The 15,713-nt window shown below is 43.0% G+C and overlaps 1 protein-coding gene across 1 annotated transcript in view; it reads left to right on the forward strand.

Moving 5' to 3' along the window:
• necab1 (N-terminal EF-hand calcium binding protein 1) overlaps positions 1 to 15,713 on the forward strand; it is a 45,862-nt gene that overhangs the window by 11,120 nt on the left and 19,029 nt on the right. Inside the window, 3 exon segments of the mRNA XM_030741154.1 lie at positions 4,271 to 4,296; positions 4,502 to 4,599; positions 10,883 to 11,019. Coding sequence (XP_030597014.1) covers positions 4,271 to 4,296; positions 4,502 to 4,599; positions 10,883 to 11,019 — 261 coding nt within the window.

Raw genomic sequence — 15,713 nt, forward strand, 5'->3', positions numbered from 1 at the left:
TCGAGAGCCTCGCTTTTACGCTAAGCTCCCTCTTCACCACGACGGACCGGTGCAGCGTCCGCATAACTGCAGAAGCAGCCCCGATCCGCCTGTCGATCTCCCGTTCCCTTCTCCCATCACTCGTGAACAAGACCCCGAGATACTTAAACTCCTCCACTTGAGGCAAGAACTCGTTCCTGAGCCGGAGATGGCACTCCACCCTTTTTCGGCTGAGGACCATGGCCTCAGACTTAGAGGTGCTGATTCTCATGCCAGCCGCTTCACACTCGGCTGCGAACCGTTCCACTGCGAGCTGGAGGCCCCCCCGTGATGAAGCCAACAGAACCGCATCATCTGCAAAAAGCAGAGATGTGACTCTGAGGCCACCAAGGAAGAAGCCTTCCGCCACCTGGCTACACCTAGAAATTCTGTCCATAAAAATTATGAACAGAATCGGTGACAAAGGGCAGCCCTGACGGAGTCCAACACCCACAGGAAACAAATCCGACTTATTACTGGCTATACGGACCAAGCTCTCACTGTGGTTGTACAAGGACTGAATGGCCCGCAACAATGGGCCAGACACCCCATACTCCCGCAGAACCTGGGTGCACTTATTAGGAAGCTTATTAAAATATCTCTGTTCGCTCTACACAGTCACGTGTCAACCATGTTACACACTTTATTGCTATAATTAGACAACAGGAAATGAATTGCTCTGAGCCAATGAAGTGGTTTTATACAGGCTGAAGTCCTTTCCCTAAACAACAGCCACTGCAGTTTATCACAACAACCATTTGCACTTAGCATTACATCACATGATGATCCCCTCTCTCTCTCTCTCTCTCTCTCTCTCTCTCTATATATATATATATATATATATATATATATATATATATATATATATATATATATATATATATATATATATATATATATATATATATATATATATATATATCTCTTGGTGCCAGATGGGCTGGTCTGAGTATTGATGTCAGAGATCAGAGGAGAATGAATTGTGTCATGAACTACTGTGGCAGGCAGAGTTGGACCCCAAAACGCAGACTCCGGAGACAGACTTTAGCACAAAAATCTCTCAGCTTTATTACTGCCCAAAACATGAAAAACAGAAACTCACTTCACAGACAGAACGGCACACAGCAGGAAACAATGATGACTTTGCAACAGAGAACAGAGGGAAATGCAGACAATACATACACAGGGATTGACAAGGGACAACAGGAGACAGCTGGAAAGAATAGGTGGACTGAATCATACTGACGAGACTGGGGAACGCAAAACTGAACACACTGCACAAGAAACAAGATACTACCAAAATAAAACAGGAAATAACATGAACAGGATAACCACACAGACTTGACACACAGGGCACTGGAGAACCAGAAATCAATATGTAAACGATAGCTAACAGAACAGGAAACTATGATAACAGAACCAAAATGCTGGGCCCACGGCCCAGGACCATGACAACCAGACTGCTTCAAGCTGATAGGACGGCAACAGTAACTCAAATAAACACTAGTTACAACCAAGGTATGCAGAAGAACATCTCTGAACACACAATACATTCAGTCTGCATGAGCAGAACAAGCTGAGAACAGAAAACTGAGGCTACAATTCACACCGGCTCAGCAAAATTGGACAACAGAAGATGGGAAAAACTTTGTCTAGTCTGAGTCTCAATTTCTGCTATGACATTCACATGGTTGGGTTAGAATGTGGTTTAAACAAAACATGGATTCATCATGCCTTGTATCAATGGTTGGTGGCTGCTGGTGTAGGTGTGGGGGGATATTTTCATTTTCTTGGCACAGTTTGGGCCCCTTAGATACGGAGCATCATTTAAACACCGCAGCCTGCCTGAGTATTGTTGCTGACCGTGTCCATCCCTTTATTACAACAGTGTTGTCATAGAACGGCTGTGTGGCAGGCAGGAATTGGACCCCAATGCAGGACTCAGAAGACAGGACTGAATTTAAGTGCAACTTTATTGCTGGATCACACAGAGAAAATATACTTAATATACACTGGGCTGGACAGGAGCCAGAAATACACTAACTAGGATACAACATAGGAAACATGGAGAAAGGGAATGCACAGGAAGATGGGAGCCAACGACAAGAACACAACCAGGAGCAAAGGAAGACTCAGAAAATATATACACAAGGTAATCAGGTAGATCAGGGAGCACAGCTGAAACTGATCAGTGAAGATGAGACAAGGGAAGTAGAACTAAATACAAAGCACAAGACAAGACAAGAGACTATCAATATAAAGGCAGGAAGTAACTAACACTGAGACCAAGACTAAGACTTACAAAACTGACACAGAGACAGAAGATAAATATGGAGAAGAGACAACAAGAACAAAACAGACAGAGGAACACAATGGGACTCAGGAAATATAATATAAACAGTGACCATGAACAGAACTAAACAAGAACCAAAACCCTAGGAACATAAATATGAAGAAACAAACCAGGAGCAACAATAAGACATTACAAAAATCTAGGCCCTAGACCCAAAGACCATGACAAGTGTACCCATCTTCAGATCTGCAACATTACCAAGCTGGGACTAGCAAGGTGTAGCTAATAAAGTGGCTGAGTGAGTCCTCATTGTATACTTACTTCCACATGGCAGCTTTGCCCAGAGAAGCCAATGATAAGGGTGACTTCACAGAAAAATTACTGTTTGGCCTACAGCAATTTGCGATGCAATAAGAAAAACAACAACAACAACAGAAACCCCATCTGCTTCTGTGCCAACAGAGTGTAAAAAATGCTCCAAGCCCAGCTTCCTCTAAAAAAAACTGTCTGGCTTTGTCTCCTGTAGTAGACTAGTGTCCAAGTTCTTGATTAAAATCAGATCCGTTTGTGTCACTGCCAACCAAACTTTCTTCTACTTTTTTAGTGTTTTAAAGTGAAAATAATAGTTTCATAAACACTTACATTGATTGTTACTTGATAAAAACCACTTTCAGCTCCTCCAGTGTCACCACAGCAGGTAGCTCTACATGTTGGATTTGGCAGGGGATTTGCATCTCCAGCTGAAATTGAACCACCAACCACTGGCATGGAAATTAACTTGAAAATTGCCAAAGGATAATTAGAAGTTTAAAAAAATACATACTGCTGACGTGCACTGGAATCCAGTTTGAACTTAACCATCAGTGTCGTTACAGCTATAAAAAAAAAAGATGTGTTAAATCACAGACGTTAATCTGAAAATAAAAGTGTGCCATCACCTGTGAAATGAACACAGAAGGATGCAGATGGAAAAGTTGTCAGGAAGTCATTTGGAAGACTCCGGCTAAATCCTGTATTGATTAAAGAACGAGTCACCAAGCTGTAAGGTCTCTCTGGAATGTTGGAAACCTGCTCAGGTTCATGTCGAACACTGACAGATTATTCGATATGTTGGATTCAATAATGCACACACAGTATGCTGCATGCATTCTGTAAATGTACACAGTTACCTTTGCATATTATGGGTTTAGAATGAGCTGTAATGGATAAAGGATCTTAGATTCTGATATTTTATCGTGTATTTTGCACACTTCACATTCAGAGCTACAGTATGTATTGTTAATTGGTAGCCTAAATAATGTACCTTCTCAGAACAGACAGGTTTCAAGCCAAAAAGGAAAGAGTCTCATGCTCTGTTACTCAGTTTGGAGTCAGGCTTCTGGCTTTTTCTCTCTTTTCTCGGCTGTCTCTAAGTGTTTTCTCTTGTTTGGACCATTGATTGCAGCACTCTCGTCTTGCGAACAGCAGACACAGCTTGCATGAAATAGGGTTTAAACCAGTGAAATCCCCTGGGCTCCATCGCTAGAACAAGAAATAAGATGTGTTTTTTGTGTCTTTTAAAGATAGTTGTACTGCTGACATTGGGACTAATAGTCTCTTCACTTCTTCACCTCCTCTTTTTTGCACATCTTTTCTCTTTTGGTCTATACAAATGCTCAAACTACCCCCCAAAAAGCATGCATGCATAAACATTTATCACAAACAACCAAAATTTCTGAAGGGTTTCCACTCAAAAGCTCCCCATCTTGCATGTTTGTCTCTCACTCATCCCTCTGGGGGAAAAACAACAAAATTATTCTATTACTCATTGCATATTTTACTCATTTGTATTTGCCATCACATTGACTCATCAAAGCGCAGACTGCATTGGGGAAATTTTCAAAGAAATTAGAGTTGCCTTTATCCTTAGTCGTTCTTTATTTTTAAGTTTAAATACCTGTCATTTTCTTTTTTTTACAGCAATGTGGACACGGATGAACTCTGTGGTAAGTTGAGTCTTTTAAATATCAGACTCAGTATAGACAGAAAAGTAAAGACATGGTCACTTGCTCTTAGACCAAACCGCTACAGGCTGTGTGAGTGAGGTGTCACACCAGTGCTTCTTCAACAAAACACCTACAGCCCTGTCCCAGTTGTCTGACTCACAAAGTGTTTTGGGTTTTTTTTTTTTTTGGTTTTTCTGCTGTGAAGAGTACTTCTCCCAGCATCTCGGTGAATACGAGAATGTGCTTGCTGCCTTAGAAGACCTGAACATGTCCATACTGAAGGCGATGGACAAAACAAAGAAGGTAAGATGTTATAAATGAACTGTCAACTATCTGTATTACTGTCCATTGTTTCTCTGTTAATATTCACATATCTTCTGGGCATTCATATTTTTCAAAATTCGTAAAAGCGTACTTTTCTTTCTCACATTTATTTCTACTGCTGTTTACATCTCAGATTTTATGCAACTGTTTTAAATAGAATAGGAGGTTTGAACATTGCTGACATTTTTTGAGGGCTCTTTGTGCACGGGAGGACATCCAGATGAAAATAAAGTAGGTTTGAAGCAACTGACACAACAGCTATTTTGAATGCAACTTATAAATTATATGTACCTTCTATAGTGTCAGTTTGTCACAATTGTCAAATCACACAAGATGCCAGGTTTCAGTGTGGGTTTGTCAGAGAGCATGTCTCAGCAAATAAAACAATTTACTCATTGCCCATCATTTTGTAGCTGAATGTAGGTCGCCAATGTCATATCTATTGGTAGTCACTATTTCAAGTGATTTTATTGTTAGTCAGTCATCTAAGGTCACTGCAATGCTGCTTGGTTCTTTATTAGAACTCCTTTCCATCTGTGAGGCTGTCCTCACAGATAGCTGTCCTTTGATAACAGTTTTGCTTTAAGCTAAAAGATAGCACTTCTTTACATGTCAGCATGCTAACACCTGCTAACACAAAATACAACTGATGAAAGTGTCATACACAAAAGTATTGACCTTTTGCACAGCTGCCATTTGGCAATAGAAAGACAGGCGTTATTAATGACATTAAGGTTGTGCTTTTTTTTTGTAGATATAGAGTTACTACTCAATATCAAGCTGGGGAATAATTTGACACAGATACTGAGATGTTTTATTCCTGTGTACAATCCATTTCAATTTGACCTTAATTACTAGCACACTGCTAAAATGTATGTGCTGTGAAAAAGTATTTACACCCTTCCCAATTTCTCAGCATTTGTCACACTTAAATGTTTCAGATGATTAAATACATTTTAATATTAGACAAAAACAACCTGAGTAAATGCAGTTTTTAAATGATGCTTTCATTTATTAAGGGAAAAAAGCTATCCAAGCCTACCTGGCCCTGTGTGAAAAAATAAAACCTAATACCTGGTTGTGCCACCCTTGGCAGCAAGAACTGTGATCAAGCATTTGTGATAACTGGTACTGAGTCTTTCACATCGCTGTGGAGGAATTTTGGCCCATTCTTCTTTGTAGAATTGTTTTAATTCAGCCACATTAGAGGGTTTTTGAGTATGAATGGTCAAAGCATCTCAATCTGATTTTAAATCCAGACTTTGACTAGTCTACTCCAAAACCTTCATTTTGTTTCTTTTTAGCCATTCAGAGGTTGGCTTGCTGGTGTGTTTCCAATCATTGTCCTGCTACATATTCCAAGTGTGCTTGAGCATCAGAGCATGAACTGATGGTCGGACATTCTCCTTCAGGAGTTTCTGGTAGAGAGCAGAATTCATGGTTCCATCAATAACGGCAAGTTGTCCTGAACCAGCAAAGCAGCGACAGACCATCACACTACCACCACCATGTTTGACTGTTGGTGTGATGTTCTTTTTATATAATGCTGTGTTAGTTTTATGCCAGGTGTAACAAGACTAAAACCTTCCAAAATCTGCAGAATAATTCCCCAAAAGTCTTGGGGATCATCAAGATGTTTTTTGGCAAATGTGAGACAAGCCTTTGTATTGATTTTGGCCTCGAGGCTCTCCTATGGATGCCCTTTTTGCCCAGTTTTTTTTTCTTATTGTTGAATCATGAACTCTGACCTTAACTGTGGCAAGTGAGGCCTGCAGTTCTTTAGATGTTGTTCTGGGTTCTTTTGTGACCTCCTGGATGAGTTGTGCTTTTGGAGTAACTTTGTAAAGACCATACAATAATTACAAAGAAAACCCAACAATCCAAACAACCCCCATGACAAGCACAGGGCGACAGTGGGGAGGAAAAACTGTCCTGATAGATGTCAGTAACTTTGTTTTTCAGCTGTTTCTTTAGATCGTGGCATGATGTGCTGCCTTTTGAGATCTTTTGGCCTGCTTCACTTTGTCAGACAGCTTCTGTTTAAGTTAATACTTGATTCAAGAGATCTGGCAGTAAGCAGGTTTGGGTGAGGTTAGAGAAATTGACTAATATTAAAATTTGTTTGCTGATCTGAAAAATTTAAGTGTGACAAATATGCCAAAAGAAAAAAAAGATCAGAAAGGGAGTAAACACTTTTTCACAGCACTGTTTTTATACCTGCATGTTAAAGTAAACATTTAGCTGCATCTTGGCAAATGGCCATAAAGTGCCTTCATACTGTATTGGCAAGAAGAAAACATTTTTATTATCTGACGAGATTTTTCTTTGCCAGACGTTGGACTCCCTGATCTTGTGTTTGTCTTTCACAGTGACCAAGTAATGACTCATGGAATGTGACATTTGTGGCAAGTTCTGTCAGTTGGGGTAACAGAGGAAAAATTTACTTAAACTCAGACGATGCAATGACAATAGGAACACATGTTTGATTTCCCCAGAGTGTGGCCAAAGCTTCATGCTGAAAATCAGCATGCTCCTCTGCTGCACAGCTGGCGTCCTCAGATCTCCCATTAGTCAGATTTCCATTACAGAGCCAAAAAGGACAAGCCACTGCTCATGCATGCTACTAATGAACCCTCAGAACAAAACATGTTATAATTCATTTTTGCAGCCAACACAGAAGACAAATTGAATGGATTGTGGTTGCGTTACCAAACAAATATGGCTTTTGATCTTTATGTATTATGTTCTCTTGATCTTACTGTCTGAAGCAGAGTGCCCTTTGCATTATCCGAGAGGAGAGGAAGGAAGATGAGAGTTGCAAGAGAAATAAAGTCAAAAAGACAGAAATGATCAGACATGAAGAACAGCGGTAGACTAAAAGGAGAAATGATAAAGAGAAATGGGAAACGTATGTGAGCAGTAGGAAGAGAGGTGGCTTATTAGATCTGCAGGGAGAGCTTCTACTTCTTTGTCGCACTCTCTCATTTTCTTTGTAGTATCTCAGCTGGCACACACGACACATGCTGTGAAGCTCAAATCGCCTCTCAGATCTTCTGTGAAGCAGACGCATCTCATCGTGTCCATTGTGTGGGAGTCAAACCATTAATTTGTCAGTTTTAGTTTTTAGGTGTTTTTTTTTTTGTTTTTGTTTTTTTCCTGGCACAGAAAGAGGTAACAAATGATGACATCCAACTTCAGAGTGTAAAAGCTGTAGTGACAGGGATAAATGATGAGCAATGGCAGATAAGGCTTCAGGTTATGAAATGTGTGGGGATTAATAAGCGAAAAGGCAGCAGTCAAATTAGCTTTTAAGAAAAATGTCATCAAAAAGGAAATTCTATTAACAAGTTGATTAAGAAAAGATGAAGTGTAAAGATGTAGTAGAAACTGACAAGACAAAAACATTAGACCTGAGGAATTACACATGTTGAAATTTCACCATTTCCACAGAGAAAATTGCACCTACGTCTGCAACTCCTTTTGCAATCATTCAAAGGTCTCAACATGTTCAAGCTGAAGTGCCAAAAAAATCAAATTGCACCTCAAATCATTTCTCTGTTCTGCAAGAGAATAACAGAACCGGAAATGAGACATTGTGGAGGTGGTGGGGACAACCAGGCAGTGTGTACGTTGAGGTTTTGTGCTTTGCGCATATGTGATTCACCTTGCACTCGGCTTTTAAAAGGCATTAGTCTTTCCTCACAAGAAAAACAGCACTCCAAATCCCGCCTCAGTCAGTCTCACAAAAATCTCCAGTGTTTCCTCGCAGACACTCAAGCAGGATATTTCACTCCTAATGAAGACAAATTATTCTACACAAATTGGACAGACTGTGCAGTAACATTCAAATTAAATTCCAACACTGGACTATGAATGAGATGCAGTGCTTCACACTTGCGCTTTTATAACCTGTATGTAATAAAAAGATTTCTTTGACCTTAGAAATGAGTCATAGCACGGGTATTGGCTGAGCAAGAAGGAGAACAGATGCTCCTTTAGTCATAAGAATAAAGCTCAATCGTCTCTGTTGGGCTGTGTATGTATTTGAGTGGGTAGTCTCTGGCTGGGGATGTGTGTGAGGAGGCTGGGTGCATGTATGCATTCGCAAGGTGTGTAATAAGTGTGTGCAATTTATGTGCAGGCTTTTATATTCATGCCTCATATCTGTGCACATGTGTGGGGGAGCTGGAACAAGCATTTAAATTAGAGCCAAATTTATGTGATCACTTACTGTTTTGTTTTTTTTTACACAGATATTGATGCCAAATCTGTAATCAAAAGTTTTAATTCATGAAAATAATGTGCATAAAACTGCTGCTGCCTGATAAAATGGACCCGTGTAATATGTTGTTGGAAAGCTCAAAATTAGTGGAAATTTACACACTCACTAAAAACAGACACTAAAACAAACAAACTCGGTTTTGTGCAGAGTTTAGCTCTTGTGCCTAATCAGTTTGCTTTTGATGTCATTTAATTATAATTGTTCATCAGGATTTTTACAATTACTAAGGTAAAAACAAGTAACTGCGGCTGAGGCTGAGGTATGATTGCAGGGCTGGGATTGCATTTATTCAGTCCAGACTTAAATGCTATAATTTTAGCAGCAGTGCCGGGTCATAGACTGAGGTAGAAAATGATATAAAACTACACGTCATTGCCTTCAACAAAGCTCTCCTTTGACCTTTTGTACAACTGAAAATAAAAGATCAAAGAAAAGGCAAAAAATAAAAAAAAAGAAATATGGAGCTGTTTAAAATGGTTCTACATTGTTGAGATGGACACACACACACTTGCACAAAGGTGGAGATCGCAGGAGACTGACCTTTACCAGTTTTGTCGTGACTCACTCTCGCTGAGCGAGTGCGCAGGCATGCAAACATGTGTGTGTATGTGTCTGCGTTTGCCAGGGGATCAAACAATGCCTGTGTATGATAGATAAGCAACACTGCAAACACTGCAGAGATCTTGTGTTATTTTTACTCCTAATTGTTCCAGTTGTCAGTTTGCAAATGTATGTATTTGTGTCTTTTAGATACCATATGTTGTTAATAGGACTGATGGGGAGGAGTCTTAATGATCTGAATGCTGGAGGAGCTGCTAAGAGTTTATCTTTCTCCCAGGAGGACTCCCACTCAGCAAACTGTAATTAGTGTGTACATGTCTCTGTGTGTCTACACACAGAGACATGTACACAACACATAAACAAGTCCAGCTTTTAAAATTCATCCATTTTTCTCCATACTAATGAAAAACACAGCAGTTACCCAAAGACAAAAGCACTATCTTTTGTTTCCTTCCATCCATGCATTATTCACTCTCTAATCTAAGTTGCATTAGTGTTTGCCTTCAAAATGCCTCATTGTAAGTGGAGTGTACAAACAGTCATGGTGCTCAAAACTGTGGGAGCAGGTGTGCCATGCAAACAGCAAACTGCTGTGCTGACCATCCCTCACTCCCGTTTGATTAGATCCAAAACAGCACTTAGTCCTGGTGCGCTGTTCCAGGCATAAACAAATGGCATCTCTCCAAATTCTCATTGAGTCGGATTTTCTTTTGTTGCAGTCACCTCCTGTTTAGAGTTTTGATCCTTTCAGAACGCAGTTACTAAATTCAAAGACTGATTAAAATACAAATCATTTATTGATAGAAACAAATGTTTGAACCAAATGTTGCCCACATTTGCAGATTTCTCAGCTCAGCCAGGTCAGGTGCACATTACAGTATGTCAGCCAGCTGCCCATACAACACTTGTAGTTCCCCACGTCAAGTTGACTTAATGAAGTCTGGGCCACGTCTATTAAATCCAGATAAATCATGATGTGAACAAATAAATGAGTTGTAAGCTTGTTTAAAGCTAAATGGACAAATTCAGCTTTCACTTTGCAGAAGCATTCTGTTGTTAAACTTTACTCACTTTAAGTTCTCCACCCTACATTTAAGTGGACATCAGTTGACACATTGCTGACATCAGTCTATTGTGATGGATCAAACACAGCTAGCAGGGTGGCTTTTATTAGGCGAGTTAATAAGAAGACCAACGGTTTGGCAGCTTCTCCTGTCCTCTTTTCTCTTTCCAGCAGCAGTGTTGTGTAATCTTTTCTAAATGAATGATCTTGTGGGCATCTTTTAATTAGCAGAGGAGGTCTGGGCGTTGAGTGACTCCCAGCTGGCATGTGAAACTTGTCACAGCTATCCTCGTTCAGCCCTCCTTCACTGTGCCTCCTACTCTAACTTGTCCTCCTCTAATCACCTTGATTGACAGGATTATCAGGAGTCCACCCACTTGGAGCAGTTTGTGACCCGCTTCCTGCTGAAGGAGACAACCAATCAGCTTCATTCACTTCAAAGCTCTCTCGAGTGTGCCATGGAAACCACAGCCGAGCAGACTCGCCAGGAGAAGTAAGAACAAATCTCCCCTGGTCATTCACACACACACACACACACACACACACAATTAGTCTTTCAAACATGAACAGAATGTATCGTACAATGGCACCCATAATTACACCTCTCACTGATACTCACTTTTTTTTCTAAACCACACACACCAATTTGCTTCTCACATTTTAGACTTGAGGGTGCCAGCGCAGGTTCTTCTTTAGTATTTGTGAAGCACACCTGCTTTTTGTTGTAATCCAGCAGATATTTGTGGCTCTTAATTTATCTGATTAATCTGTTTCCTGTGAAGAAATGTAGACCAAGTGGAACAAATTAAAGAAGGCTTATTAATACTTGAGAGAATCGAAGTGCAGTGTATGTATGAGTTGACACAATCATCTTGAGTTCTCTTTTGCATTTTAGCATCTTTCAGCTCATTGGTCAGCTGCTTTGGTTTTAGGTTCCACAGACAAAGGTGGCAAATGCTGCGCTTGTTGACTTCGCTAATGTTTTAAAACAGAGACATTTATGTTAATTTTTCACATTATTCTTATTATGTTCATTTTATAATTGTATATAGCAGTGTTTCTCAGACTGTGGGACATTGGATTAATTCTCACAGCGGAACAAGGAAACGTGAGCAGGTATGTTAGCATAGCGACTAGCAAAACTCTCCACCGTGTACAAAGAGCCGTTGTTCCGCCACTTTATATATATATATTTATATATATATATATATATATATATATATATATATATATATATATATATATATATAGTGAGAGGGGAAAAATGGCTGTTCATAAACACTAAACAAATTAATAATAAAAACATATTTATTGTTCAAGATATGCACGACAACACATTCCAGTTACTCCAAAGGGCCACTGCACTGCTACTATACATAATATAGTTTGTAAGGATTTAAGTATTATAAAAATAATTCCCAAAACCTATAGAGATGCTGAAAATCTATAAACCCTAGGCAGTTTATATAGTATGTGTAGTTAGCAGAGTTTGGAAACATACATACATTATTATAATAACATAATTCTCTGCTTTCAAATGGAGCCAAATTATTGGTGCAGGTTCAAAAAAGTTGGGAAAAGTAAGTGGTACTAAACAGAAACAGCTGGGGGAACATTTCGCAGCTAATTAGGTTAACTGGCAACAGGCAGGTAACACATGGGGTAGTTAAAAAAAAAAAAAGAGCATCTTTGAGAGGTGGATTTTCTCAGAAGTTAAGAGGTTCACCAATCTGCAAATTGTGGAACAAATTCAGAATAATGTTCCTCAACATAAAATTGTGAGGACTGTGACTATCACATCATCTACAGTACATAATATAAAAGATTCAGAGAATCTGGAGAAATCTCTGTACAAGGGACAAGGCTAAAAATGACTACTGGATGGCTGTGATCTTCAGACCCTCAGGCCCGAACAGGCATGATTCTGTCATGGAAATCATTGCATGGGCTCAGGAACACTTCCAGAAATCATGTTTCTAAGGCAAAGTGAAGAACTGTTCTGTGGTCAGACAAAATCCATCCATCCATCCATTCTCTTCCGCTTATCCGGGGCCGGGTCGCGGGGGCAGGAGCCTAAGCAGAGAAGCCCAGGCTTCCCTCTCCCCAGCCACCTCCTCCAGCTCATCCGGGGGGACCCCAAGGCGTTCCCAGGCCAGCCGAGAGATATAATCTCTCCAGCGTGTCCTGGGTCTACCACGGGGCCTCCTCCCGGTGGGACATGCCCGGAACACCTCACCCAAGAGGGGGCGAGGAAGCATCCTAATCAGATGCCCGAGCCACCTCAACTGGCTCCTTTCGATGTGGAGGAGCAGCGGCTCTACTCTGAGCCCCTCCCAGATGGCCGCACTCCTCACCTTATCTCTAAGGGAGATACCAGCCACCCTTCAAAGGAAACTCATTTCTGCCGCTTGTATTCGCAAATTTATTCTTTCGGTCACTACCCAAAGCTCGTGACCATAGGTGAGGGTAGGAACGTAGATCAACCAGTAAATCGAGAGCTTCGCTTTTACACTAAGCTCCCTCTTCACCACGACAGACCAGTGCAGCGTCCACATCACTGCAGAAGCAGCCCCGATCCATCTGTTGATCTCCCGCTCCCTTCTCCCATCACTCATGAACAAGACCCTGAGCTACTTGAACTCCTCCACTTGGGGCAAGAACTCGTTCCTGAGCCGGAGAGGGCACTCTACCCTTTTCCGGCTGAGGACCATGGCCTCAGACTTAGAGGTGCTGATTCTCATGCCGGCCGCTTCACACTCGGCTGCGAACCGTTCCACTGCGAGCTGGAGGCCACCCCCTGATGAAACCAGCAGGACCACATCATCTGCAAAGAGCAGAGGTGAGACTCTGAGGCCACCAAGGAAGAAGCCTTCCGCCACCTGGCTACGCCTAGAAATTCTGTCCATAAAAATTATGAACAGAATCAGTGACAAAGGGCAGCCCTGACGGAGTCCAATACCCACAGGAAACGAATCCGACTTATTACCAGCTATACAGACCAAGCTCTCACTGCGGTTGTACAGAGATTGAATGGCCCGCAACAACAGGCCAGACACCCCATACTCCTGCAGGACCTCCCAAAGGACACCCCGAGGGACACGGTCGAATGCCTTCTCCAAGTCCACAAAGCACATGTAGACTGGTTGGGCAAACTCCCACGCACACTCGAATATCCTTGAGAGGATAAAGAGTTGGTCCAGCGTTCCGTGACCAGGACGAAAACCGCATTGTTCCTCCTGAATCTGAGGTTTGACTAACAGACGGACCCTCCTTTCCAGCACCCTGGCATAGACCTTACCAGGGACGCTGAGGAGTGTGATCCCCTGAAAGTTGGAGCACACCCTCCGGTCTCCCTTCTTAAAGATGGGGACCACCATCACCACAAGGAGTTGTTTAACTACCTCAGTGACCTCACCCCCAGTGATGTTCAAGTCATCTCCCTCCTCCCCAGACTCTGCTTCCACTACAGAAGGTGTGTCAGTGGGATTCAGGAGGCCCTTGAAGTATTCCTTCCACTGTCCGACTATAGCCTCAGTTGAAATCAGCAGTACCCCCACTCGCACTATAAACCGTGTGAGTGGAGCACTGCTTTCCCCTCCTGAGTCGCCTGACGGTTTGCCAGAATCGCTTCAATGCCGTCCGAAAGTCTTTTTCCATAGCCTCACCGAACTCCTTCCACACCCGAGTTTTTGCTTCGGCCACTGCCCGAGCTGCATTCCGCTTGGCCTGCCGATACCTGTCAGCTGCCTCCGGAGTCCCACAGGCTAACCAAGCCCGATAGGACTCTTTGTTCACCTTGATGGCTCCCTTCACCTCTGGTGACCACCATCTGGTTCGGGGGTTACCACCATGACAGGCACCAACCACCTTGCAGCCACAGCTCTGAGCAGCAGCCTCAACAATGGAGGTGCGGAACATGGTCCATTCAGACTCAATGTCCTCAGCCTCCCTCGGAATGTTGTCGAAGTTCTGCCAGAGGTGGGAGTTGAAGATCTCCTGGACTGGGGCTTCTGCCAGACGTTCCCAGCGCACCCTCACAATACGTTTAGGTGCGCCAGGTCTGTCCAGCATCTTCCCCCGCCACCTGATCCAACTCACAACCAGGTGGTGATCAGTTGACAGCTCAGCTCCTCTCTTCACCCGAGTGTCCAGAACATACGGCCGCAGATCTGATGATACGCTTACAAAATCGATCATCAACCTGTGACCTAGGGTGTCCTGGTGCCATGTGCACTTATGGACATCCTTATGTTCGAACATGGTGTTCGTTATGGACAAACTATGGTTTGCACAGAAGTCTAACAACAAAACACCATTCGGGTTCAGATTGGGCAGGCCGTTCCTCCCAATCATGCCCCTCCAGGTCTCACTGTCATTGCCCACATGAGCGTTGAAGTCTCCCAGCAAGACTATGGATTCACCAGATGGAGCACTCTCCAGCACCCCACCCAGCGACTCCAAAAAGGGTGGGTACTCTGAACTGTCATTCGGCGCATAAGCGCAAACAACAGTCAGGACCCGTTCCCCAGCCCGAAGGCGCAGGGAAACTACCCTCTCGTCCACCGGTGAAAACTCCTACGTACAGGCAGCAAGCCGGGGGGATGCAAGAATACCCACCCCAGCTTGCCGCCTCTCACCGAGGGCAACTCCAGACCAGAGTCCAGCCCTTCTCCAGGAGACTGGTTCCAGAGCCCAGGCCATGTGTTGAGGTGAGCCCAACTATATCTAGCTGGTATCTCTCAACCTCACACACTAGCTCAGGCTCCTTCCCCACCAGAGAGGTGACATTCCATGTCCCAATAGCCAGTCTCGATAGCCGGGGATCGGTCCGCCAGGGCTTCCGCCCTTGGCCACCGCCCGACACACATTGCACCCAACCCCTGCGACACCTCCTGCGGGTGGTGGGCCTACAGGAGGGCAGGCCCATGTAACCTCTTTGGGCTGAGCCCAGCTGAGCACCACGGGCTAATGCCTGGCCACCAGACGCTCTCCCTCGAGCTCCCTCCCCAGGCCTGGCTCCAGGATGGGGCCCCGGTAACCCTATCCCGGGCAGGGTAAACTGTTCCCTTGCTGTTACAGTCATAGGAGTCTTCTGAACCGCTCTTTGTCTGGACCCTCACCCAGAACCAGTTTGCCATGGGAGACCCTACCAGGGGGACAAGCCCCCGGGCAACATAGCTCCTGGGA

Source organism: Archocentrus centrarchus, chromosome 11 (assembly GCF_007364275.1).
Source record: "Archocentrus centrarchus isolate MPI-CPG fArcCen1 chromosome 11, fArcCen1, whole genome shotgun sequence".
In the NCBI taxonomy this organism is placed as follows: Eukaryota; Metazoa; Chordata; class Actinopteri; order Cichliformes; family Cichlidae; genus Archocentrus; species Archocentrus centrarchus.